The sequence below is a fragment of the Fringilla coelebs genome (genome assembly GCF_963513975.1).
Source record: "Fringilla coelebs genome assembly, chromosome: 4".
NCBI classification, from domain to species: Eukaryota; Metazoa; Chordata; class Aves; order Passeriformes; family Fringillidae; genus Fringilla; species Fringilla coelebs.
In genome coordinates, this window is record NC_140032.1 from 38913925 (window position 1) to 38939455 (window position 25531).

Genomic DNA, 25531 nt, shown 5'->3' on the forward strand with positions numbered 1-25531 from the left:
GGAACAGGAATGAAGATGATAATGCTGAGACATTTTAATAGTGGTACAGCAGAGGATTAAATGCTTTGATCACATTTGTTCATCTCCTGTTGGCTAAATATTAGTTTTACTTGAAATGAATCATGGGTGAAGGTGAGGTGCAAAATATATCTTGTCCTGTTACCCTGAAATAAATACTATAGCTACCTTCTCTCACTGGTGATTTTACAGTGTCTTAGTCATTTCACACGGTGGTCACTTTGCCAAGGAAGACAGTCCTACACAAAGTGCCTTACTCATTCTAGACACATTTGCATTTTTTTGCAGTACCCCTGGCTGTCTTCTACTGTCAGTTTCGATTGCTGAAGAACTTTTTGGATCCTTACAGCTCAAGAAAGGAGGAGACTGGCTATCTATCTAGAAAATACAATTAGAACTGCTCTATTTCTTTCAAGGAGTTCTGTCACTATGGAACACGAAAGAACACAGGTGCACACTGTTGCTCTTAAGGTGAAGAGCAAAAAGGGCAGTTTATCTTCTGACTCTAACATAAATAGTTTTCTAAAAGTGACAGTGGATTGGAGGGTGACAGTGCTCCCTTTCCAATGACACTGGACAAACTAACAGTCTATCAAAATTCTCTTCTTCCATAAAAGAGCACAAAACAATGAGCTATTTATAGAAAGTGTGTAAGAAAGTTCTCTAAAAGAATGTCAACATCAGAAGGCTTAGAAAATCTTAAAAAATCAAAGCAACAGAGTTCCAATACAGAGAACATGGTGACTTACTGAGTTGCCTGTGTGCAGTAGATCCAAAGCCTTCTGGACATTTGTGTGTGAATACACTGTGTAATATGTACACAGCAGAGCCAACATTTTCCAGAACCATAGTGCTGACTCTGCGTGTGTATGCCATGGAAATTTCTAGACCTTCCAAAGTCACAATTGCTCTGTCAGCTACTATATAGTAACTCCAAAAGGACTGAATCATGGTCAGGAATTGTAAGGAAATTAATTGCTTTGAATTGTTTTGAACAGTTTTGAATTCTGTTCTATTTATTATTCAGTTGTGGGGTAAAATCCTTCAAACCTGGAAGAAAGACAGGAGAGTCTGATTTACTTCTCATTTGCCACTTTTTGACCATCTTATAACTTAAAGCAAAGCAGCCTATAAGACCTGTATGAAAATGGTGGTGACTTTATGGGGAGCAAAGAATGTTGGCTTCCTTCTCCTAAGCCAGCCTCAAGTGAGGATTCTTCTTCAAGACATCAAGAAATGCCAGGGAAATGCAGCAAAACCAGCCCAAGGGATAAACAAAAAATTATTCAGTGACATCTGGAGGTTTGTAGTCAAAAAAAGATTAGAAATACTTAATTTAGAGAGGAAATTAAAAGAGGAGAAAAGAAAACTATATCAATAACATACTAAAAAGGAATCACATACTTACTCATCATCTCAGACTACAAAAGGGCTGTCACAAATGAAAATCCAAATTAAGAAGCACAGCCTTAAAAATCACAGATAAAGACAATCAAGCAGATTTTGGACTGAAAGGATCATATTACACTCTGACAAGTTTGCCACCGGAGTTATTAAAATGCTGTGTCTCAAGCCAAACCAAAACCAGATCTCATGTTTTCAATGGAGCAAGAGCTAGTAAATCACAGTTACAGGAGGCCTGCTACACATGCTTGCCCCCATGGACAGCAGATCCTGCCCACACATGGTTGCCAGCTGGGCAGGAACCTCTCACCTCAGCCAGAACTTTCACCTCAAAAGAAATTTTAAATTAAACCACAAGTGTCCCCTCCCTGAATTCACCACCGTGTCTGCCTTTCCCTGCTCATGACTTATTAAAACTATGCTCAGCAGGAACCGTGAAACCTTGCATGGGCCCCTCTGTTTTTTCTGAGTTTGAAGTTTTCACTTTTTTTTTTTTGCTTATATAACTGATTTTTTAAAGCTTTCACTTTTTGAGTCCTGTTATGCCTGAACTTACATTTTTTAAAAGGTAGACTCTCCCATCAAATATGATATTGGTTAATGATTAAGGCTATACATTTGAATGCCTTAAAACCAGAAAAAGCTGTTCTTCTCATCATTTTCTGTCTCTAATGTGATCCTAGAATGCAGCCACAATCTTTTCTTTCCACTTCTATAGTCATATTACATGTAGTTTGATTTCTCGGCTGACTGTGCAAGATTTCCCTGCCTGGCACAAATCCACTCTAAATCTTCTTCATCTCCTGTTGCAGTTATAGCCTCAAGCCCTGTAATCAGCTCATTGTGGACTCAGGGGCAAGTTACTGTGCTCTGTCTCCTCCTTCATCATCATCCTGGTATCTCCATGGCCATCACTGCCAGTATCTCCATGGATTGTTCACCTCCTAATTCAAATAATATGTTATCTTCACATCTTTGAAAAAGAGCTGAAGAGCTGCTTTTTTTTCTTCTTTTACTACACTTAGAAACAGATTTAATTTTCTTATTTCTTGTGTACCTCACATCCTCACATACTCTAAAGTATCTTCCATTTTTGGATAGTCTTCATCTTAGATACTCACTGACCTTCCTCTTCCCATCCAGTATTTTCTTATAGCACTTGCTTGTTTCCCTACACTTCCAAAGGTTTGTGGAGAATGTGCACCCTGAAGCCTCCTGTGCTCAGAAGCCACACCAGGCCTCACTAGGACTCTCTGTACCTGCAGCCAAAAATTGGCTGGAATGATCCAGGAGGGGATTAAAACACACTTTATGAAGGTTTTGCCACATTTCTGAGCCGGTCAAGAAAGAGAAGCTTTTGTGGGAATTGGCTTTTGACAGAAGACTAGCTGTTTTTATGGGATTTGATGCAACAGCAGGTCCACCTCCTACAAACTCCCATGTAAACTCTGCCCCCCATGAAGAAGCTGAAGAGTGTGTAATAGTGCCAGCTGTGGGTCAATTGCCAGTATCACATTTGTTTGTCTAAGGCATAAAATATTTTTCAAAGAGTATAATTTTGCCCATGATTCTTCTGCATGACTCCAAGCAACCTGCACCTGGCTTATTTGCATTATTCAAGGGCAATGTGAACGGTGGTTTGCGTATGAGGCAGCAATACGCTTTGTCTGACCTGAAGCTGGAGCTGTTTTCATAAGGGGAAAATATTTCTCAGATATGGAGGGGCAACTGCATTTTGTAGTTCATGTTCCATGTTTGGTCTTGGTCTACAGTTACCAGCCAAGGTTTTAAATACTGTACCAAGTCTCAGAGATATAAAACTCAGAGAGTTTTTCTCCTCTATGCTTACACACGGGTTACAGGTCTTCAGATGCTTCAGACACCTGGTTCTTCCATCTGCAGTTTGTTCCTGCAACAATTTCCTTTTTTTCAGGGCTGTTTTACAGACCAATAACTTACAGTAAGCAATTGTCTCTAAATTCAACCAGTCATTGAAAATGGCTGTCTGCATAGTCTCACCACTGTGAGCTCTAATAAAGTCTTTTAAAGGATTTTCAGTACAGGGAGTTCAGCTGGGACCTTGGATTTGCAGCAAAGAAGTATGTAAAATACACAACATACTATATTCACCTTCTTTTCCAGCCTCTCCACAAAGAGGTCACAGGCATAGTAGATTTATATTTTGTACACTGCAATGGAACAGAGAATACAGACTTTTGTAGTAAAACCACCAAGAACGTATAAAGGATACAACTGAGCTCAGTATGAACAACTCAGACCTAAAAGTGGTAGATAGATGAGTCTGCTTTCAGAGCATTTGTGTACAACAGCTGAAAAACCCAGACTGTTTTGTTTTGTTGGCTATGATTTTGCAATACTTCCTGTTCTAAGAAATTACTTCAGCACACCTGCACCGGTATGACTTTAGAGATAAAGCATCATAAAATTAAAGGTTATCACACAAAGATATTTAGCAATTTTTAAGGCTCCAAAGAAGGAACTAGTTTTCCATAATGGGTGGTTAACAACAGAAGTCTGGTTATATGGAATTCAATTTACATTGAATTAAAAGCAGATCCAATTTATATTGATCAAAAGCAGATTAAACTAGCTCCCTTTGCAGTAACTAAGCAGTATGCTTAAACCTTCACCTTTCATTTTAGATTTTAATTTTTATAGGGCTTTTAAACACAAATCCCCATGGGAGATATTTAATTTTGGAATTATTTTAGACAGCTTACATTCAGGTGCTTTTGAAAAATTGAAAATTTTAAAGTGAAATTGAAAAATTGAAAATTAATGTCTCTTCCGATAGAGAGAAAATAGGTTCATCTTCTGCTCATACTTACAAACCCCACTGAGGAATCATCCCCATTAACAGTTTGCAAAGTTAAGTGAGGTAAGGTAACTCTTCAGACTTTGTGCTTTCAGTCCCATCTCCACAGCACTTCACAGGCCAGTGAAAGAATTTTGCTCATTTATTGCAATCTCAAACCTGTCACATGAAAAAAAAAATTGCTATTTCACAGGCATCATAAGACCAAAAAGGCATGTAGAGATGGGTAAATAAATTAAGAATAACATTGTTTTTATTAACAATTTTGCACCTCACACCTCAGTACTCCTTGACATAGCACTATATATGTACAAAGTGCCAACCAATGCTGTGAGGTAAATTAACCTGCGATCAGAAAAAAATTAAGAATACAGTTCTTAGTTCTTCTTAAGTTTAAGACTGGTTTGAAACCTCATTGGAAGTTTATCCGGAAAAAAAAAGGTTTGAAGGTGTACCTAATCTACATCAATTTAAAACCAGGCACATTCCTATTTTCAGAGCACATTCATTTGTGATTTTACATTGGTGGTAAGGCTACAAATCTTTAGTTGCTTCAGCTGCTAAAGCTGCTGTGTTCAGAAGCTAACAGTAGCTAGAAGTAATAAATATTATATGGCACACAGCTGAGGAACCTCATTCAACAGAGGTACCAAAACTACATTAATAATTTTATCATTGCAGATTTATGATGATTAGCTTAGATAAAAAACCATTTTCGAAGATTTCTTATATTACTTTTCTCCGTGGTCCAGTTGTTGCACTTGAAGTGATATCAAAGAATTTTAAAGATGTTTTTTAAAAAAACCCTCATATTTCTAAATGGCTGCTGAAAGCCCATGGGCATTTATCCTAGGGCTATTTTAAAGCAATGTGCTCTTGACTGCAGAATTCAGGAGGTGTGATGTGTATACAGAAAGCTGGGAAAGAAGGGAGTTGTGGAAGAATAAAAATTGAATCATCTGAATAAAGCCTCTGGTAACCAATCATTCTGACATGCCTGGTTTTGCATTCTGTTGTCATCTACCCATAAAGAGAATGGAGTACATCTCATTCCACTTAATAGGAGCAGATGGATGCAGTACTGTTCAGCATCATCTACAACAAGTAATTGTATTGCCATCTCATTGACATACAGTCTACACCACTTCTCTTTTGTTTGGCATGCACATATTTTACAAAAATGCCCCAAAGATGCAGCAGTGGTATATTAAGAGCTACTACAAGGAAAGATGAGGCATTCCCACCTGTTCCATCTTTTATGGTCCTCAATCTCACAAAGCCTTTGGGCTGTCATCCCAAATCCCTGCAGGACAAACAAATGTTTCAAAATTTCAAATGTGGCAAAGCTGAGAACATGTTTGGGTGCCCTAGCAATTTGCTCTGCTCCATTTGTTTTTAAATCAAATCACAAAAGTCATACTCAACATTGAAAATGTGAACAATCTCTTACTTCCCAAACAAATAAAAAATGAGCAAAAGAAACACAGAAAGAATCAAAATTTTCTATGGTTTTGAATATATTTACTTCAGTATTCACAGAAGTAATACTTGTAAAAGGTGTCCTTTTTACTGGGGTTTATTTTAAAATAATCTAAAGCAACTCGGGTCATAAGAAAAGCACATATAGCTCAAAACTATGAATTTCCTCAGAGCTGTAAACATGGGATCAATGTTTTACTTCTCCAAACCCAAAGAAAAAGGGAGCAGTTGTCTCACACACACAGAGGAATTCAGTCCCCAGTCCTATGTGACACCACAAGTCAATGCAAAAGTCTGAATGGTCTCAACTGCATCCAGGGCAGGCTGCTAAACCATGAAATGACCTGATGGCCTCTTCCCCTCTTGAAAAATAAAATACCTCTTTCCGTTTTTCCTGCTTCTCATCACAACCACCTACCTCTGCTCATCTGGCCAGGAAGAATATAAAGAGGGTGTAATTGCTACCCCTGCCTGTTTGGGACTGCTGAAGGGCTGGCTGCTGGTTACCTTTAATCACTAACAGAACACTTGATTCTTTGAGACAGGAGTGTGTGACACGCACACACCACAGCTTCTCACTTCCCTTATACAGCTACAGTTTTTTCCCTAGTAAAGGAGAATGCACTAAGAAAGGTGTGCTCAAAAGAAAGTCATCCTTTCAAAAGTCTTTCAAAATACACAAAAAGATGAAATGGAAAACGTAGATCATGAAGAAATCTGTTAAATCTTTTCAGAGAACAACTGAAACAGGAAATAAGTGTTGGGTTGCACAGGGGAGCAAAAAAGTCACACACATGATATGAGCACTTTCTGTTCTTTGCAGTGACTAGGAAAGGACCTGTAACCAAAAGCACATGCAAATGGAAAGGACCTGTAACCAAAAGCACATGCAAATGGAAAGGGGGAGGATGGCAATTCAATGCTATTGAATCAAATGCCAAGTCTGATGGTTTCCATTACACTTTTACATGTACTTAAACATATGTATATCATATACATACAGATAGTATGTACTTAAAGATATGTATGTTATATACATTGTCTAAAAATATTTACAATTATTTGGAAATTTTAGGGAACTGTTAAATTTTTTTAAATTACCTTTCTGTCTCAAAAATGAGGTTCAGACTGTGTCTCAGGTGTTTATAGTCAAGCCAACTTCTAAACACCAATAAAATTTATAAGTTATCAATATAGGAGCTTCTTTGTTATTTGTCTTATCACAAAATTTTCTGATGAATATATATTGTCACTGTCTTTTCAGACTTGGAGGTATATGAGGGAATCTTTTAATAGGCATAACAAAAAGAGATGTTCCCTTCATATCAACTAGAGACCACAAGGAAATCAGTTTCATTCTACTTTTAAGAAAAAGAAAGCATTCCTATTACTTTGTGGATACCATCATTATTTTGCTAATTTTTAAATTGAAGCTATGCCATACTAAATTATTACAACACCCATTTTAGAGTATACTTCTGCATCACTGGTATCAGTTTCATTGGAACATAGCTCAGACCACCCACTGCTCAAATAAAATCTTGGCCTGAAGTGTTGGCCAAAAGGACTGCACAGAGCTGTGACTGATAGATAAACTGTTTACACAAGATCAAAGTGCTAGCAAGGTCAGGAGAATGTTACAAAATACACACTCCTGTCAGAAGTAAGTAATTGAGATCAATTTATTAATCACAGGATGCTGCAGGGCCAAGGATAAGGGAGGAATGTGAACATGGGGATCAGAAGACAGGTCATGACCGGTGCTCGTGGAGGGCTGCACTGAAGGTGGTTTGGGTCACAGGCACAGGTTTAGGTCAGCATGTACCTCTGATCACTGGAGAGAGAAATCACATAACACTGCACTGACCAAAAGAGCACTGCTTTCTGCCAGGCATACAGACACTGATACCTCGGTAGAACATCAACCCGAGCAGCATCCTCACGATCAGAAAGCTTGCCAAGCCTAAGTCAAAATTGTGGTCATCTCTTAAAACGGGAGAGCAAGACTAAAGCTTTCCAGCTAGCATCATGCTAGCACCAGTGTCCTGTTAGACCATAAAGGTACTACCAACAAAGGACACCAACAGCTTTTACAGTGCTTAAAAGCCAACAAGCTCTAAAATTAAAGAGAGACCCTTTAATGCCTGTATTTTCCATATAAAAGACAACATAAAAGAAATTACCTTAGCAAATCTAATAAAATCCCAAGTTTGCTATTACATATTAAAAATATATATCTGTATATGTAACAGTGCATTGCTACTGCTTTGAGGGAAGCAGAGCCACTCACTTGGAGGAAGACACTGACTAATCATCCTAAAGCAGAAGTTGTTGAAGTGTTAAACTGGCTTTTAGCCCCAGCAGTTCCTTCTGCTGTCTGGTTATTACAGTTCAATAACTCATTTGCTCAAACTGAAAACCAACTAGGAGCTGAAAAAAGAGCAAGGGTTGTTTTCTTTATGCAGAAGAAGACAATAGAAGAGTAGGATAAACATGGTGTGATAGCTGATAAGGTCTGCTACTTCTGAAATGTTAGGTATGTACTAACCAGAACCAACAGCTGATTAATGGCAGAAAGCATTGCATTTTAAAATTTAACTTCTTCTCAAGTATTGGACATATTTAAGGTACATTTAAATGACTAATAAAAACACCATATAACTCATAAGCACTTTCATCTCCTGAGTAAATTCTATCCAAATGTAGTTTCAAATAAAATACCAAAAATAATCATAAAATAAATTATATTCTTTACTTTCTCCTATCTAAGAGACACAAAATGAGATTGAAACCAGAACTGAAATACTTGATGTGTATCAAATTATTTCAGTACAGACATTCACTGCTTTATTTCTAATCCATCACCATCATATTTTAAAGGACATAAAAAACCCTAGCTAAATATGAGAAACACTTTTCAATTTGGAAGAGGGGGAGAGGGGTTAATCCAAAATAATGTTTTTATCTTATTTGCAACAGCCCTTCTATCCCTTTCATGCCTGCAGCAGCTGATCACAACATTTAGTAATTCTTAACCCAGCCAACACTGTTAGCTCATCTACATGCTGTCTAGCGTAAAAGTCATTGAGCCACTGGCTGCTGGCTCCCCTTTCCTGAAATGCCCTCAGCAAACTGCTTTCCCCACAGAAAACAATCAGACATGAACAGCAGGGCATCCAGGCCATTTGGAGCTTGTCCAATCCAGCCGCACACGGAGAAGGGGGAAGTCACTATTCATTTTGATGCTGGCTGCTTCAGAGATGACAACAAAGTATTTATTATCTGAAAGCTGTCAGCATATGTAAGGAAGAGAAATAGGAAGCTGCAGCTCTGTATGTGCTTTGTAAGCCATAGCCACTGCTAGGGAAGTAATATATTCCCTAAATTGTTTAAGCAGTGCATGTAGCTTAAAGCTGAAGTGATTGTTTATGCATTTGTAATAGCATTACACACAGGATTACAAGTTAAGTGGTTAACAGATGGAGGGACAGAAATTTCCGAGTCCTTTTGTCAAAATTACCTAGGTTATTCTTCAGTAGCCAAAGAGATGTTTATGGAAAGAATATGACATACCTCAGGCCAAGGTTTATAAACTTGCACTTGCACTACTATCCTGTTTACAAATACATGAGGAAAACATTGAGAGACTGCACTGAAGATGCCTGCAAAAGTGATCTCACTTATGTTTATTTATAAATTGACTTAAATCTTTTGCACTGATTCAATGGTAAAATTCATATTACTTCCACTGAGAACAAAATGGAAACCAGTGTGGCTATCATGGAGTGACCTAAATCCCATCTAAAGTGTCCACATTAATGCTGCGCATTTATCTATTCTGAAACGAATAATTTACAGATGGCTTTTCCTCTAACTTCATGGATTATTTCTGGGAGAGACCCACTGATCTAATTTGTGTCTACAGAACGAGTAGTAAAGCTGTGTCATCATCTAGATTAGACTTTATGTGCAAAACCCACATGACCACAAAACAATTTATGCAAGACTGGTTCTCTCTTTGACCAACTCCATTTTATAGGATGGTACGTATCTACTATCAAAAGAACATCAAAAAGTTTGTGTTTGGAAGACGTACTTATTATTTCTTGGAATCTGACTGTAAGTCAGTTGTGGGTCTTTCTTTATCTATTTATTTTTCTTATGTAGCTTATGGTTATGAGATGCTGGCCCCCAGTTTACCTGCTCAGGCAATACTGCCAGTGTAACAGAAATATTGCCTGCTGCTGCACTACAAAAGGTGAAGGTGATAGGAAGACTTGTATTTGCTTTCAGGGTGGCACGCCAAAGGAGCAATTCCTGTTACCAGAGCACACAAGTAGGGAGATTTTCACAGTCTCTCATTACAGAAGTGACTTGACTGCTATGCAAAAGTAAACTATTTAATTTTTATATTCTGAGGGCAATCTGCAGAAATAAGAGAAACTGAAATAAGAGCAACAACTACTGGTGTATTAATACCTGTTCTTTATGGCAGGTCTGCAACTGTGGACATCAACACCTTCCAGAGGAAAATAATCTCAAATAGATCTCAATCAGCCTGTTTACAAATATGATCAGTTAAAAAAAAATCCTTTTATTTTCACCTTGCCTAGGAGTAAGGCCAAAACGCAAAGGCTATTTCTGAAAAGGATTTCCCTTTAATGAGCGGCAGCGTAGGATGCTTTGAGACACCAAAGGAGAGAAGATACTAGAAGGAGTGGAGACCACTTCACCAGGATAGCAAGGGCAGCTTGTCTAATGAGGCAGCAACAGTGCAACAAGGCTTATCTCTGCTGATGTTCTCAATTCTTTAAAAATAAGGAACACTCTTGAACAGCTTAATCCCTGCTTCATATCATTGTTTTCTCCTGACAAGACTTTTCCCTTTTCTCTTTGTATATCCAAACAGAACATCCAGCCAAGAACACTAGTTGTGTTCATTTGCTCATCTCATGCTCCAGAAGAAAATCAACTGTCTTTCCACCCGACCCTACATGAGCATGAGCCAAGGCTTCTCCTTTGTGCATCGGTGTAAACAGATGTTTAACTCAGTAACTGGTGTCCTTGAGTCTTGTAATTCATTTGCCTCTTCCTGTGGGGATGTGATTCATAATACCCTCTCTCTCTTCCTTTCATATTTATCCAAATACATCAGCAGAAGCAGCCCTACAGGCTGCTGGCCAGCAGAGTTGCAGACCCCTTCCTGTAGTCATTAGAGTCCAAAGGACTAGGTGGAAATGACATTACAATGAAGGTTAGTCCACTTGATATCTCACCATCTTCCTCACCAGCGGAAAAGGGAGCAATTTCTTTTAAGCAGGAATGTGGGGACAAAAATTCTTCTTCATGCTGGGCACCAAACCCACAATGTAATCCTAAAGAGAAAGGAGTGTATTTAGATGCTGGACTAACATGCAGAAAGCAGAAGACTACTCACCCTACCTACTAATTTAGATACTAATTTAAATGATAACAAATTGCAGTTAATTAGCACAAATTCATTATCCCAAAACATTAAAGCAAATAATCCCTCTAGAAATTAAAATTCCTTACCTTGGAACATAGAACTCTGGTCAGTGGCCTAAACCACAAAAGTCAACATTGTTTTACTTTACTTTGGCAAAGGATTTTGAGTGAAGTTGCAAATTCCCTACATGGATTGAGCTGCACAGCCCTTTGGATCCTTACCATATGGCCCTTCAAATCCCTTCCCTCCCTGGGGCATGACTTTCTCGTTCTTTCTTCCAAATACGCTGCTGGAGGTGTTGATTTATATAAATGGTAGGGGTTTGTGCCTTCTAGCCCCTTTCCTGACAGGTTGCTGGGGCCCAAGAATGGAATATGAGTATATGATTTTTCATTTGTGCCAGATGCAGGAAGGCAACAAGAAACTGAGGCAAGGCTCCACAGCTAAACTACATGAAGTTTCTCATCATTTTCTGCTTTGAATGGTCCCCTCCCTGTGCAGCAGGAAAAGAGGCTGTATCAATCCCATTCACTTCTTGCATCCAACATAATACAGGCACTGTTCTGCTTCTTCCTCTCCCAACCCCCTGCCAGGATAGCCAGTAAATAAAGGCGATGTTTGAATGAGAAGTCCAAACCATTGCAAGGGCGTGATGAGAACTTCTCACCTTTCTATTAATGATGGTGGACTTCAAACAACCCTTCCCAGCTCAGCCTTGTTCCTCCACATTGCTGATACCACACAGAGCCAATAGCAGTCGTATAAAAACTTATTTAAGGAATTGTAAGGGAATGGGATACAGAGTTCCTTCCCAACAAAAGGAAGATTATTGTCTCAGTCGAGTATGTATTTTTCTTTGAGTCTTCTTAATGCATTTATAAGTACCTTCTCCAAATGACTTGCCATCCTTTTTCCTTTAGAACTTAAAGGTTACACTAAATTTCTGAGCTGCCTGATATTAACTTTGATCTGTGTGTTAAAAATAAGTAGATAAATGGTGCTAAAGTCTTTTCATTCCGGAAGGATGTTGGCTGATAAACTGCAAGGGTCAAAATCTGACCTGCGCAACTCCAGAACAGAACTTCATTACTTAAGCTATACAGAGAGCTAAAAAGACCTGATTTCCTAGTGGTCCCAAGAGACACAATGATTGACAGGCAGATAAATAAGGAAGTAGAGTTATAAGAAATATGGACTATCTTTGAATTTAGAGGAAATGAGAAAAGCAGAAAGACCTTTTGCAGTCCAAGTTAAGTGCAAGCTTAAGAATAAAAGGCATAACATTAATAAATCTTCAGATTAAATAAATATTTAAGACAAGAGAAAAGCAAATTGCTAAATCATAAAGTGCTCTAAATTCAGATTAGAAAAGACTGCTCTTCAGATAAAAATATGTCTTCCATGAAAACTGTATTCAAGTGAAATTGGAAGAAAGACAGACTGGCTTCCAGTAAGAAAAATGTTTTTGCTTCTAGAGATACAAATGGATAAACTGCATTTTAGGAAAAAGGCAGAGCGAACTGATAAGCTGGAACATAGAAAAATAAAGGAAATATTCCTAAAATTTTGCCCTGTAGGAAATAAAATTTTTTAAATCCAACAACCCCCAAACCCACATGACCACTTTTATTTATATTCAATAATTTACATTTGTCAACATACAAACAAAAAAATATTTTTCCTCCTGATAGCAGCTTTAAAGACAAATATGCAGTGGTAGAAAGCACACAAGGTGTTTCTCTGTCCAGCATTTGTCAAAGAAAATTCCAAAGGAGAGCTGCTGGTGACTTATTTTATAATACATATGACAAATATGGAATCCAGTGGAAGGTGGCTTTGCATTTCTTGCTTCCATAGATGTCAGACATTATTTTTGTATGTGTGCCTATCTATTCTTATACATAATATGTCTTCTGAAGGAATAGCAAAAAAATTCATAATTGCACATGCTCTTTGGGTTAAATCCATCACATAAAGTAGTAAAAGCTAATAGCATTTCAGGAAAAAATGTATCTTTGTTATTTGTGTTTTTTCAGCATATAATAAAGTTATTTCAAACCATTTTAGTTGTGGGGATAAATTTTCTTACAAGTTTTAATTAATGACTTGATACTATTTCTTTTTTTGAGTCACATACAGGTATTTTGGATAGGGTTGTAGGATGAAAAACAGACCTTGGAAAAACAGAGATTGGCTGGATATAGCCATTAGGCCCTGCTATGGTATGCAGCAAAGGAGTTACTGAAGAAGTCTGATGCTTATTAACAGCAATCATCAGCTCTATAAATCAGACTAGACATTACCTGTGCTGACCACATGATCCCAAATGAATGACACATGGTCCTGGCACAGGCCATGAGAAGAGTGCTGTAGTCCATAGATTTCGTAAAAACAAGGTAAAAAGCACTAAAACCATTCTGAACAGAACAAAAACAAAGTGATAATAAAGTTTGTTTCAAAACTGGAAAGGTTTGCTATTCAACAGCCAATCTAAGACAAATGCACTTAGGTGATATATTGTGATAAATAGAAAAATGTGAAAAATAGCAATATGACCAACATTTAAAGAAACCTGAGTGAAACGCTTTCACCTCCATAAATGTCACTGAAGTTTTTGTGGAGTGCCTGGCCACAACCACTATTCCACCTCCAATTTCCAGGAAATGGGCCCTTGGTGCAGAATTTAAAAGCCATCACTGCAAATGTCCTCCCCTTGCTTTTTCTCCCAGTTTTACTGCTGAGCATGATGTCTTATAGCATGGAATATCCCTTTGGTCAGCTGGGATCAGCTGTTCCAGCTGTGTCCCCTCTCAAGTCCTGGTGCACCCCCAGCCTCCTCACTGGCTGGGTGTGGTGAGGAGCAGAAAAGGCCTTGACTCTGTGCAAGTCCTGCTTAGCAATAACAAAAACATCCCTGTGTCATCAACACTGTTTCCAGAACAAATCCAAAAGACAGCTACTCTGAAGAAAATTAACTCTGTTATAGCTAACCCCACCACAAACCTCTTCACGATTTTCTTAGCCTTGGTTTTGTCCCGCTATTCACTTACTCTACAGCAGAAAAGGACCAGTTTAAGAAAGTAAGGTCTTCTACTTTCCATTTCCTCCTGTATTCATTAGATTTCTCTCACTCCTGGATTAATTTTCCATTTCTTTATTTGGCCTTTTTTTTTCCTTTACAAAAAGTTGCTTTTTAATCTTGTTCTTCATGTAATTTTTGCTTCTTCTTAGTGACTGTCTAGTGACTGAAGACTGCTTATCAGAGCCTTTATCTTACAAACAAGATAGTGAGATTGGCCATTTCCAACTTCCACTGCTGTGTACAAGGGCAGGGGCATGCTAGAGAATGAAATAGTAGCTGGTGAGCTACTCTTGCACTGCAATATATTTGAGACATGCAGGAATAGAATGGAAATTGCTGCATTTCAATGAAATAAGAGAAGCCAGCTAACCAACACAAAAACTCACTCATTCTCAGTCAATCCAACATATCCTCTTCAAAGCACTCACAATTTATTTCAGAGTCCATAAGGGAATAATCAAAAGAAACAATGTCACAAACTATGCCATGTTAGCCACTGAGATTTAGCTGAAATGAGTATAAACAAAGTCTCTCCCTTCTTCATGCCTAATTAAAGAGCAGTTAATTATGATTGTCTAGAAGAGACAATTTCCCTCAAAAGAAATTGCTAGCGGGAAAGATGAAACCAGCTTTTAAAAAGCATCTTGATAAATGATTTTCTGGGTGGGAATTCCGTTCAGTGAAGAAATATGACAAAATACAAAACAGGCAAGATGTGAATGTAGGCTGGGGTAACTGTAGGTCTCTCTCAGAACTCTACTGTTCATGCCAGGGATCCATTTCAAAATGCAATCCTGATGTTATTCTACCATAAATTTTGCTACAAGCTCATGTCTGATTTCCACTGTGTTTCTTACACTTTGAATAAATGAAGTGGGAAACAGAACAACAAATTCTGAAGGATTCCTCAGGTGACTTGCATCAGAACACAGTATTTAATGAAGTGCCATAACAGGCAACTGTAGTCCTCCTTTTTGGAAGGACATCAAGCACTGGGGATGTTGGCAATAGCATACATTTTTCATTTGAACACTATTTCCAGAGTCTTTTTTTTTTTTCACTTGAAACAATCAATCTCACTTAGGATGCAAACAGCTGTTCTTCATTCAACAACTTCACACAGAAAAAGGGATTTAAAGGACACATTTGGGGTATTTTCTGTATTCGTATGCAAACTTCTATGAAGATCAAGACCAAAAGTAAAAATAAAAATAAAAAAAGGTCCTCCCTTATGCACAGAAGAAATAACACCACTGTATTTTATCATAACATTTCAGGTTTTCTGTTCTTCCTCAGTCATCCTACACTGCAGTCAAATCCTATTTTCAGATTCAGGAGCTCCTTATGAAGGCACGTTGTGACAATGTCAAATTGTTTTTAGCAATTGAAGCTTAGAGATTCAAAACCCTTTTTTCTCCAACTTGCTCTTGCAATGTCATTTGTTTCGAGATTTTAAATAAAAGCAGTGAATTTGTGGCTTCTCAGAAGAGACAGGATATATGCCGTTCTCAAGGGAAGAAGAGAGGCAACTGCACATCTTATTTCTTGATTCTTACTTCTGACAAATGTCTTTGCTACTGGTTGACTTTGGTTAAGTAGTCTCAGTATAACATAAACAAATTTAATCCAATTTATATTCTAAGTATTTTTCCACTGTTTTCAGTGTGATACACTGAATCCAACAAACAATCCAAGTTTTTTTTTGTGTAAAAACCAGCAACTGTATGGATTGCCAACTGTCTTTTCAAAGGGAAAACTAACCATCTTCTCTGCTTGCCTCCTCAGGAAAGGAGATCCTCAGGCCAAGGACCTTTTAGAAAGACACACCTAACAGCCTTTCATTCCTAGTTCTGCCAAACCAACACTAAGAAAGACTTGGAACCAGTGCTTCTAAAATAAATTTTAAGGAAATAAAATAATAAAAGTCTGATTTTTATTTATACAGCTATTCTAATTAGAATCAGTATTTTCTCAAGGCTTTCTGAAACAAAAGTACTTTGAAAAATTCTCAGCAGAACTTTCATGGTGGCTATACATAAACATAACACTAACATGCCCTTTGCAACAGAGAATTTGAGAGCCAGATTTTGTGTAAGCAACATTGAGAGCTGCCCCTCCCTGTTGGTGTCTCTCCCTCCCCCACCACTAATAGGCATAATGGTGGGTCACCACACATTAAATTCATTCAGCCCTCACTACATTTCCCAAATGTTAAGAACCTCCTTTGTAGCTTAAAAAACAAAGCCAACAAAACAACTCCTTCCAATGATATCATGAAATCGGCCCATACTTTTAACAGTTGTACGCTAAAATTAACACTAACGTAATTTTATGCCAGGGCAAACTGACTATGAAAATTCAGGATTTATCTGCTCTAAAATACACATTTGAAAAGGTATTATGTCAATGGTGCAGCAATCCCAAGGAAGTTTCACATTAACTGGATAAAATTGAGTTACTACTGTGATTAGCTAGAAATATTCCAAAGACATTTTATTTAATGTCTTCACAATAACATTGCCTTTGCTGACATAATAACAATTCGAATTTTTGAAGTAATTTTTTTTAATGTCAAGAGATAATATTTTCAGCTCTGTATGGTCTTCCTGTATAACATAGTCAAGGCTCTGGATTTTAGTAATTAGAACTGTTTGTCTCATAACCATCAGAAGAAAGAGCAATAATGTAAGAAAGGAAAGCATATTAGTGAAGATGTACCAAAGAAGTCAGCTTTTGTCCCTGCAGCTCTTCAGAATATCAATTCTGTTAAGGCATCTCAACAACTGTCAACAGCTGCTATATAATAATATTCAACTTGAAAATTATTACTCAAGATGTCCAGGTTGCAGATGTGAGTCATTATTATATTTATGTTCTATCTATTGTAATAGAAGTGTTTTCGTCTTCACTACCTACAGTTCTTTCCATTACAAAAGCGTATTGCTATTACTATCTAATTAATTGAACATATAGCAAATGTTTTGCACAAATTTGAGCAGAGTTTCATAACTGAAAGGCACCTTTGGGTATTGCTCTCTCTCCATTAGACAACATTCTGTACAATATGGCTCCTGGTATTTGAGAGATGGGACCATCATCCCTGGGAAACTATTCTGTCTCTAACACTAAAGAGGTCTCCTGACACTCAGCTTAAATACTGTATTGTTCAGATTCGTTTTTTCACTTCCCCGTGTATTCTTGTAACATGTTCTAAACAATCTGACTCTACTCCATGAATGATGTGCCATATTCAAGCCAAAATGTCTTTTTCATCTTTCCTTTTTCACTATAATTTCCCTTCACTGCATTTCATTGTGTGGACATGTATGGAACATGTCCCTAGAAAACATTACTGTGGAAGGAGAGAAAGGTCATTGAGCGTGCTCTGAAAGATTTATCTTCCTAATGATTATTAGCATTCCTTGTATTTCAGATATTGCTGTCACACAGTAAACATCCTCTAACATACATGCATAAATTCAGGGATCCTTTCCAGGATGTGTAAAACACAGGAAGAATTACTACAACTGAAGGCCACTGAAGATATTCACACGCACAAAAGAACCCGTCATCTGTCTTTTTGACTGTCATATCACCTAATCTTGCATTATATGAGATTTGCTAGGTTACAAATTGATAGATTACAAATAAAAATCAGGGAAACCAATTTCAGAAATGGGATCCAAATAGAGAGACTCAAGGCTTGCTAATGCTTCCTTTTGCTGTCCACCCAATACCACTAAATATTTTTTGCCAATGCCACAACTTGTTTCCTTTGTGAACTCAGACTGAAAAATCAGGGGAAATGAGAACATTTTCTAACTTTCAAAATGTGTTTTCCTTTGTTCTTTTTGTTTTAATCAGACTTCCTTCATCCCAATTCCATGAAACAATATTAAGCAGCTGCTTATTGTTTTGATTAATTGAATTAAATCAAGCAGAGTAACATTAAAATGTTGTCCCAAGTATACAATTTAGAGCAGAAAAACTTCAACCTCAACCTGTAAGAGCTATAGCCCAGCAGTACCCCCTCTCACAAATGGGCAGTTACTCTAGATAGACGTGATTAGGAACCAAAGCAAGCCATTTCTTTTGTTGCCTTCAGTTCTCTTTTTGAAAAATTCACTAACCAATGCAATTAGTCATCTAGCTGTTCCCTAGGTAGGTGACAGCAATACATCATAAAGCATTTTTAAAGAATATGAAGGATGCATTGAAAAAATAATATATCAGTAACAGTGCTGACTGTAGAGACTCTTTTTTTTTAATGTAATGTAATTATATCTGTGATAGCTTTATATTTTGCTTTTTCAGGCACTTTGTTTGTTCTGGCTCTTTTTTTTTTTTGACTCACCAATTAATAATCAAATCATAACCAGTTATGATAAAATAAAAATCAGAGCAAGTCCTTTGGTAAAGTTCTGCCAATCTGTATGATCAGGTATGTTAATGTGATGTAAACCATCCCCTCTTATTATTCATTTGGACCCAACTTCAGGCCTAAGTCAAAGCAAAATTCTCCTCTGGTTACTGGCCAGGTCTATTTTAATATTGAATACTTTCCTGAAATTGCACACACATATCAGGTCTCTAAACTCTGAGATCTGTAAATTTTGGCAGAACACAACCATTTAATTATAAAAGTTCCAGCGAGCCTCGGCGGTGACCTCTCTCTGTGGCGGTGCAGCACACACACATAGCCTGTGAGGCCAACAACAATTTCCTCTGCTAGAACAAATTGGGCATACCATTTGCACCCCAACAGCATAGCAAAAGTGCAGAACTGATTCCCCAGGTGGATAAAGCTTCTATCCAATGAATTTAATTTTTACAGTGGTTCAAAAGCAATCTGCTTTAAATGAAAAAGTAACGCTGCAATATTGTGTTAAGGATCTGATTTGGCTCTCACCTATGCTTAGGTGAACTCATCATTTCATGGGTCTCACAGCAAGGCAATATTACTCAAATATGTTGTAGACTATAACAAAAGGTCAGCAAAGAACAGAAAATCTGCTGTGTGTGCACCTACCTTGCTTTATTTACTTCAGCTTGACCTCCACAGCTTGTATGCAAGGCAACCATTTTAACTGCTTTCACTGGTGACTTTTACTCTTTTTAACCTTTTTCTCTCTTTTATTTGTTTGGGGGATTTTTTAAGGACACGAGGAAAGCTTCTCACAAACATACTTTACCTTCCCTCTTATCTGAATGTGATATTGATCACAGGATTTGGTCTGCCACAGACTTAAATTCTCCAAGAGCCTGTCAGCCATGCAGACCAGCACACTCCATCAAAATAACACTTTATGCTAAATTTAACATTAAAGAATAATATTCAGCACATCAGAAGCTCTTTAGGTAGTTGAGAAGAAAACTTTATGATATGCTCCAGGAAAAGTAATTTAAATCCAGTGACTTTGCCACAGTCAGAAAAAGTTTGTGTCAAATAGGAAGCAGAACAAATATCATCCTCACCCTGATAGGAATGTTGTCAGTAAATGCACTGTAACTAGATCTCAAAGCTGGAACTGCAGATGTGGATAACCCACACTGCTTTTCACAATTTCAAAAATAAAAATAAATTATTTTTTCATTATTTTCTTACTGTTAGGCTAGTTATAAGGGATACTTCCCCTAGAAGGGAGGAGTTCACTGCATATGTCATTTTTCATTACATCAGGAAAAACCTCCTAGGACTTGTAAATAGCTGTGTTTTTAATAGCATCTGATAGCACCACGAGGCACTGACTAGGAGCATGGCCAGTGAGAAGATAGAACCCATATGGTCCATTTATCAGCAAGACAATCATTAAGAACACCTTCTGCATTTTCACCACTCTGAAGCATATGAGATCTACAAAGGAATAAGCAATCAGAGAAGTAAAATCAAACTTCGTATTTAAAGTTATAGCAACTACTCTCCTCTGACTTCTACATATTCCATGTGGAAAAATCTCAGCAATGCTGTGCTCAGAAGCAATACTTTGACATGGCCATAAAGAATCACCTTCCACAGGGCTTTTTTTCCATAACATGTTGCCCCCAATCCAACCTCTTCTCCATCCATTTCTACTGCACTATTTAATATAGGACAGCAGGATTTATACAAGGGCCTGTATGAATCAACAACAACAAAAGAAACCTTTCCAAAAAGAAATGATCTTGGCTCAACCCTGTGGTTATTAGAGTAATCCTGAGGGGAATAAGAAAGCCAAATTTAGAGAAAAGGAAGGCTTTAGCAAACAGAGAGAGATAATATTATAGGGAAATGAGAACAGAAAAGTGGAAAATAAGATAGCATGGAAAATTGTATTTGCTTTCAGCCTCAGACTTTCCCTGTTCCTTTTGATTAACCATGCCAGGGAGACACTGCTTCTGCTGCTGCTTGCTTTTCTTTCAGAAATTCAAGCATTGGAATTCCACCAGCTGATAAATTATGTAACAACTTAAAGAATATACATTTTTTTTTTTAACTTTACTAATATCTCTGCCCGAACTTTGTAGTAAAAGACCTTGGAGAAAATGTTTGTAGTTCGTTTCTTGATCAAACAACCTAAAAAATGAGCCAAAAAGACAGTGGAGCAACATTTTAAAAACACAGAAATTATTAAGTTTTTGAACTTCACACACATAAGCTATCTAAAAAGAAATATATATATATGAGTAATAACAGGACTGTTAAAACAAGCAAAGAGATCTATACGGACATTCAGTTTTTATTTTTATAAAAAAAGGTCAGATTTATTAGTGCCAATGTATGTTCATAGAAGGAAACAAAAACTAAGCTAATTTGAGTAGCAACTTACATCAAAGGATATCAAAATAATATTTCTTGTAAGTGAAACATAATACTTCATTTAAACTTGATTCTTGCAAACTAGAAGTCCTTGTTATCTGTCTATGAAGCCTTTAAAGAAAAGTTGCTACAGTCAAACAGGGTCCTGATAGAACTTGGCACATAAAGAAACAATTCCATATTAACCCATACAATACCTCTCACTCTCCTGGAGCACTCATTCATACAATACTTACATAATGCATATACATTATGACTAGAACCATGTACGGCCTAAAGCACATAGACTATCTCAGTTCTAAATGTAACATAACTCTACATCAAAAGCAGGTCTCTGTATTTACAGCAGATGATCTCTCTCTGCAGATGGGGCATTTGCTTGAAGATCCTTTTGTTAGTGTATGCTAAGATGCTCGAGTTGTCAAATTATTTATCAAATTAGGAGTTTATCTACAGGAAGATCTGTCTGTTTGTGTGCGAGGATTCTAAGGCAATAATAGTAGTTCCACAGGAATAGCACTGCCATTGCAACCCACTTTCCATTGGAGCAGTACAGCCTTCCTTCTCCAGATGCAGCCAGGTATAGTGAGACATTCATGATCTGCAAACTGTTGGCTCAAAAGTCTAAAACTTCTTGTTTTTTTTTTTTTTTAATGTTCATGGAATAGCACCATAGGAATTCACACTTGATATCAAAAAGATCCCGCGTCTGTTGTTTCGTTTTGCTTTTTTCACCATCATGGATAGTCTTACTCTTAGGAAAAAAAAACTAACAAAAACCTCTTTGGGAAACTTGTCTTTTGGACACGCCTGCAGCTTCATTTCTGAATAACTGAATCAGGCAAACAGCTCATTCACAAAAAGGTCCAAAGAAATAAAGCTTAGCAGTGGTTTCAAATGTACTGCTTAAAAATAAATTCAGTAGGAGGAGTTACAGATGATCCTTGACCATTTCTCTTTCTCATGGATACAGATTTTGATTCAGGACAGGTTTTCATTTCAGTCTCTTTCTATATTCAGTGCAAAATAAGAGCACATCATCAGAGATAGCTTACTTAACCAGTAAACCAAACATTTTCATAATGCTTACACCATTAAAATTCAGTCAGGTAGTGATTGGTCACTAGTGATGACTGATGTAACAGTTCAGACTTCTCAGTCATTAATAAAACAAAATACTCTATAGATCAGTTATGTTTCAGAAGTAGGGTTTTCCAGTTTCAAAACACTGATAACCTGATATGACAGGTGAATTTGTAAAAAATACAGGAAAATGCAGGAAGGCCTCCCCATTTCATATCTTCTTCCACATCCTTTTACACACTGTACGCAGGATTCAAAGTCAAAGCAACTAGGTAGAAGGACAGTATTTGAGTGTGTGACCTAAAAGAGCTTCTTTTCCTTCTAGACACCATACAACTGTCAGAAGGAAGAATGATCTAGAGGGTCACTTCCCCTGAATGAAACTGATTGAATCCACACGCAGTGCTAGCAAATACTGGACCATGAACAAAAGCTTTTCTGTTCTCCCTGCATGCCAAGTCCTTTCACAAGCTCTGCAGAGACAGTCAAGTATGGAGCCTGCACATCATACTCTTGACTATTCCACTGGGATAGGTGATTTTCTTCTTTTATTTTATTTCAGTCTCTGGTACTATAAGTCAGCATTTCAACTGAACTTATATTAATCATTTGTGCTAATAACTTCAGTTTTTTTAAAAAATGACATGCCTTCCTTCCTTTTCACTGTGCGTTCTTTCTTTCTTTCTCACTCTTCTGGCATAGAGGTTCTTGTGTTATTTTTTGGTGTGCACGCTATCTGGATATTTTATACTTCTGTATCGTATATGAAATCCTTTCTTGTTGATTGTATCATCAGTGTGAAAGTGAAGTAAAAGAGATTCTCCCGCTGAATAAATTTCTTCTGGTGGCTAAAATAAATTAACAAAAAGAAAAGAAAATTATCTGTCCACTCTATATTCATGCACTATTTTTCTCCTTATGAATATTTCTCTTTTCCTGCTACACCTCATCATGTAATTCCACTGTCTCGGATACAATGCCATCGGACATCATCAGACAGAACAGTTCTATCTCATTGTGCTCTCAGTTATAGGCTAGAGGCAGACTGAGGAAATGACCTAACTCCTAGTTCTTCTCTAGTTCTGCTAGAGAAAGTGACTGGGCAAGACCATATACAATATTCTAAATTTAGATTAAAAACAGAGGCCAATACCTATTTTCTATCTTATTCTTCACAGCCTTCACAATGTCCAGTTTTATTACTGAAGCACATTGATCAGAAGTATCAGCTGAACCACCAAATCCTTCTTCTAAAGTTGAGAAGGTGGTAATATGTACTAACATACATATTTTTCCCACTCCAGTTTGGATCATTTTGCTTTTTATTTTCAATAGCTTTTCTATTTAATTGTATTGATCCCATGCGGCATCTGAAGCCATTCATTTACATCTTATCAGAATTAAACCACCACCATCAATGTGCAACCATTCTACCCCAAGCCCCCAAAAGGACAAAATTATTCAGCCCATTTTCTGGTTCGCTGCCCTTCTACTTGTAAAATAGAGTAACTTGCGAAGAAAAATATTGTTTTGTATAAATTACTAGATTTTAGACCCAGTTGTAGCATTTCCCTTAGAATACATCCCCTACAGCTCAAATGGAAGCACCTTTTGTGATCATTAATTAGTGTTCAAAAATGCACTAAAAGCCAGTTTACAGGTAACTTGTCTGTATGACTAAGATGTTTGATCCAGCTCAGAGGCTGAAAAAAGTGACACATAATTAATTACTTAAGAGCTCCTGTCATCTTATGTAGTCTTTGAAGCCTTTTATCTAGGCAAAAGAGTATTTGTACAAAAGTGTGCTTGCACTGGCACACATATGAAGAACTGATGAGGACTTGTGGGATCATTGCACCAGTTTTCCCAAGGCAGGCAGCCAGCAGACCAATGCAAGTCTAAAATGAGAAATAGGATACAGCATTTTCAGGGTGTCCTCTGGCCAACTTCCTCATGTCTAACAGTTAAAACGTGCCAGAATGCATATAAGATTTCATGGTTTTCTTAAGGCCCATATTAATCACTCGAGTTAGGAACACTTTTTTTTCCCCAAAATCAGACTTAAAAGTTGATGAGCATACTATAAATACTTCCCAGCTGCCCCTCCTACCTTAAAATGTGGCTTTTTTCCAATTCAAAGAACTTTAATGTAATACTTTTTAACACTGGTGCATTTCCCTCTATATAAGGTAAAAAAGCTGCTAACTTTTATTTGTGTGATGATAAACATGCCACTGCCAGCTACTTAAAGCTTAACATAACATTATAATATTTTGGTCAAAAAACACGTAAGAATTTATTGATGAAAATATTTCAAGGGAGTGATTTTACTACAAGCCTGCAAATTTATTCATTAAAATATGAAGTAGCTAATCTAGTACCTTTACTGTAAAGTGTTGTAACTGAATCTCACAACACTTACCTTCCGCTGCCCTGCCTTATTCTTTTTGTAGAAAGGAAAAATTTAAAAAGTTTCTACCTATTTACTTACCCCAGATCCACAAAATCGACCAAGTCTCACTGCTGACTTATCGTGACCATCAAAAAGCTCCACGTAATCGTAGCCACAGTCTGCCTCTTCCTCAACCTCAAAAGTCTGGAACATCAACTCGACGCGGGCGCCGCGCTCGGCCACCAGCAGCCAGTCGCAGTCTGCCTGGACTGGGTAGTTGTTATCACCAAACTGAGCATGAGAGTACAGGTCCTTGGGCTTGAGTTCAGCTTTCAAACGACCACCACACTCTAAATGGAGAGGGGAAAAAAGAGATGAAGAAGCTTATTCAGTGCAAATTTGTGTTTCTTTCCATAGATGCCCAGTCTCATTCAGGCTGTGCGCATTTTAACGTCACAAGAAGGTTAATCCAACAAGCTGAGAGAGAAGTACTTCACAGTATGAATAGAACTCCATCATTCTGAATTTTCTTACATAAATTCTCTTTTATAACTAGAGGCACTTGAACATAGTTCATTATTTTCAATTGAAAGACAAAGACAGGGACCAAAGGAATGTGGCTTAAGCAGTATGACAGTCTTTGAGTTGGCACTGGAAAGATTCCTGTGGCCAGCAAGACAGTTGCTGTAAGGGTACCCACATTTCAGTGGTGGTGCTTCCACAGGAGTTAAAGACACCATTTGCAGATCCATCATATTCAGAGTCAGTGACTGAGTGCAAAAGTTTTTTGTTTCACAGCACTGTCAGCTTTAACCATAACACGGCACCTGGAGAGCCAGCTCAATACTAAACACCACTGCAAAGCTTGCTGCCTTGCTTGCTGTGTAGTTCATGGGCAGGCCTTCCTCTGCAAAAGAATGGGCCAGGAGAAAGCTGCTGCCAACCAGATAAAGTCTTGTAGCTGAAAGCCTGTT

General features: G+C 37.5%; 1 protein-coding gene across 3 annotated transcripts in view; it reads right to left on the reverse strand.

Moving 5' to 3' along the window:
• Positions 1–22878: 22878 nt before the first annotated feature.
• TLL1 (tolloid like 1) overlaps positions 22879–25531 on the reverse strand; it is a gene marked incomplete at both ends in the record, with an annotated part of 122996 nt that continues 120343 nt past the window's right edge. For all 3 annotated transcript variants that reach the window (XM_084204237.1, XM_084204238.1, XM_084204239.1), the window contains 2 exons: positions 22879–23013; positions 24657–24907. In XM_084204237.1, the coding sequence (XP_084060363.1) occupies positions 22879–23013; positions 24657–24907 (386 nt within the window). The remainder of the gene's footprint in view (positions 23014–24656; positions 24908–25531) is intronic.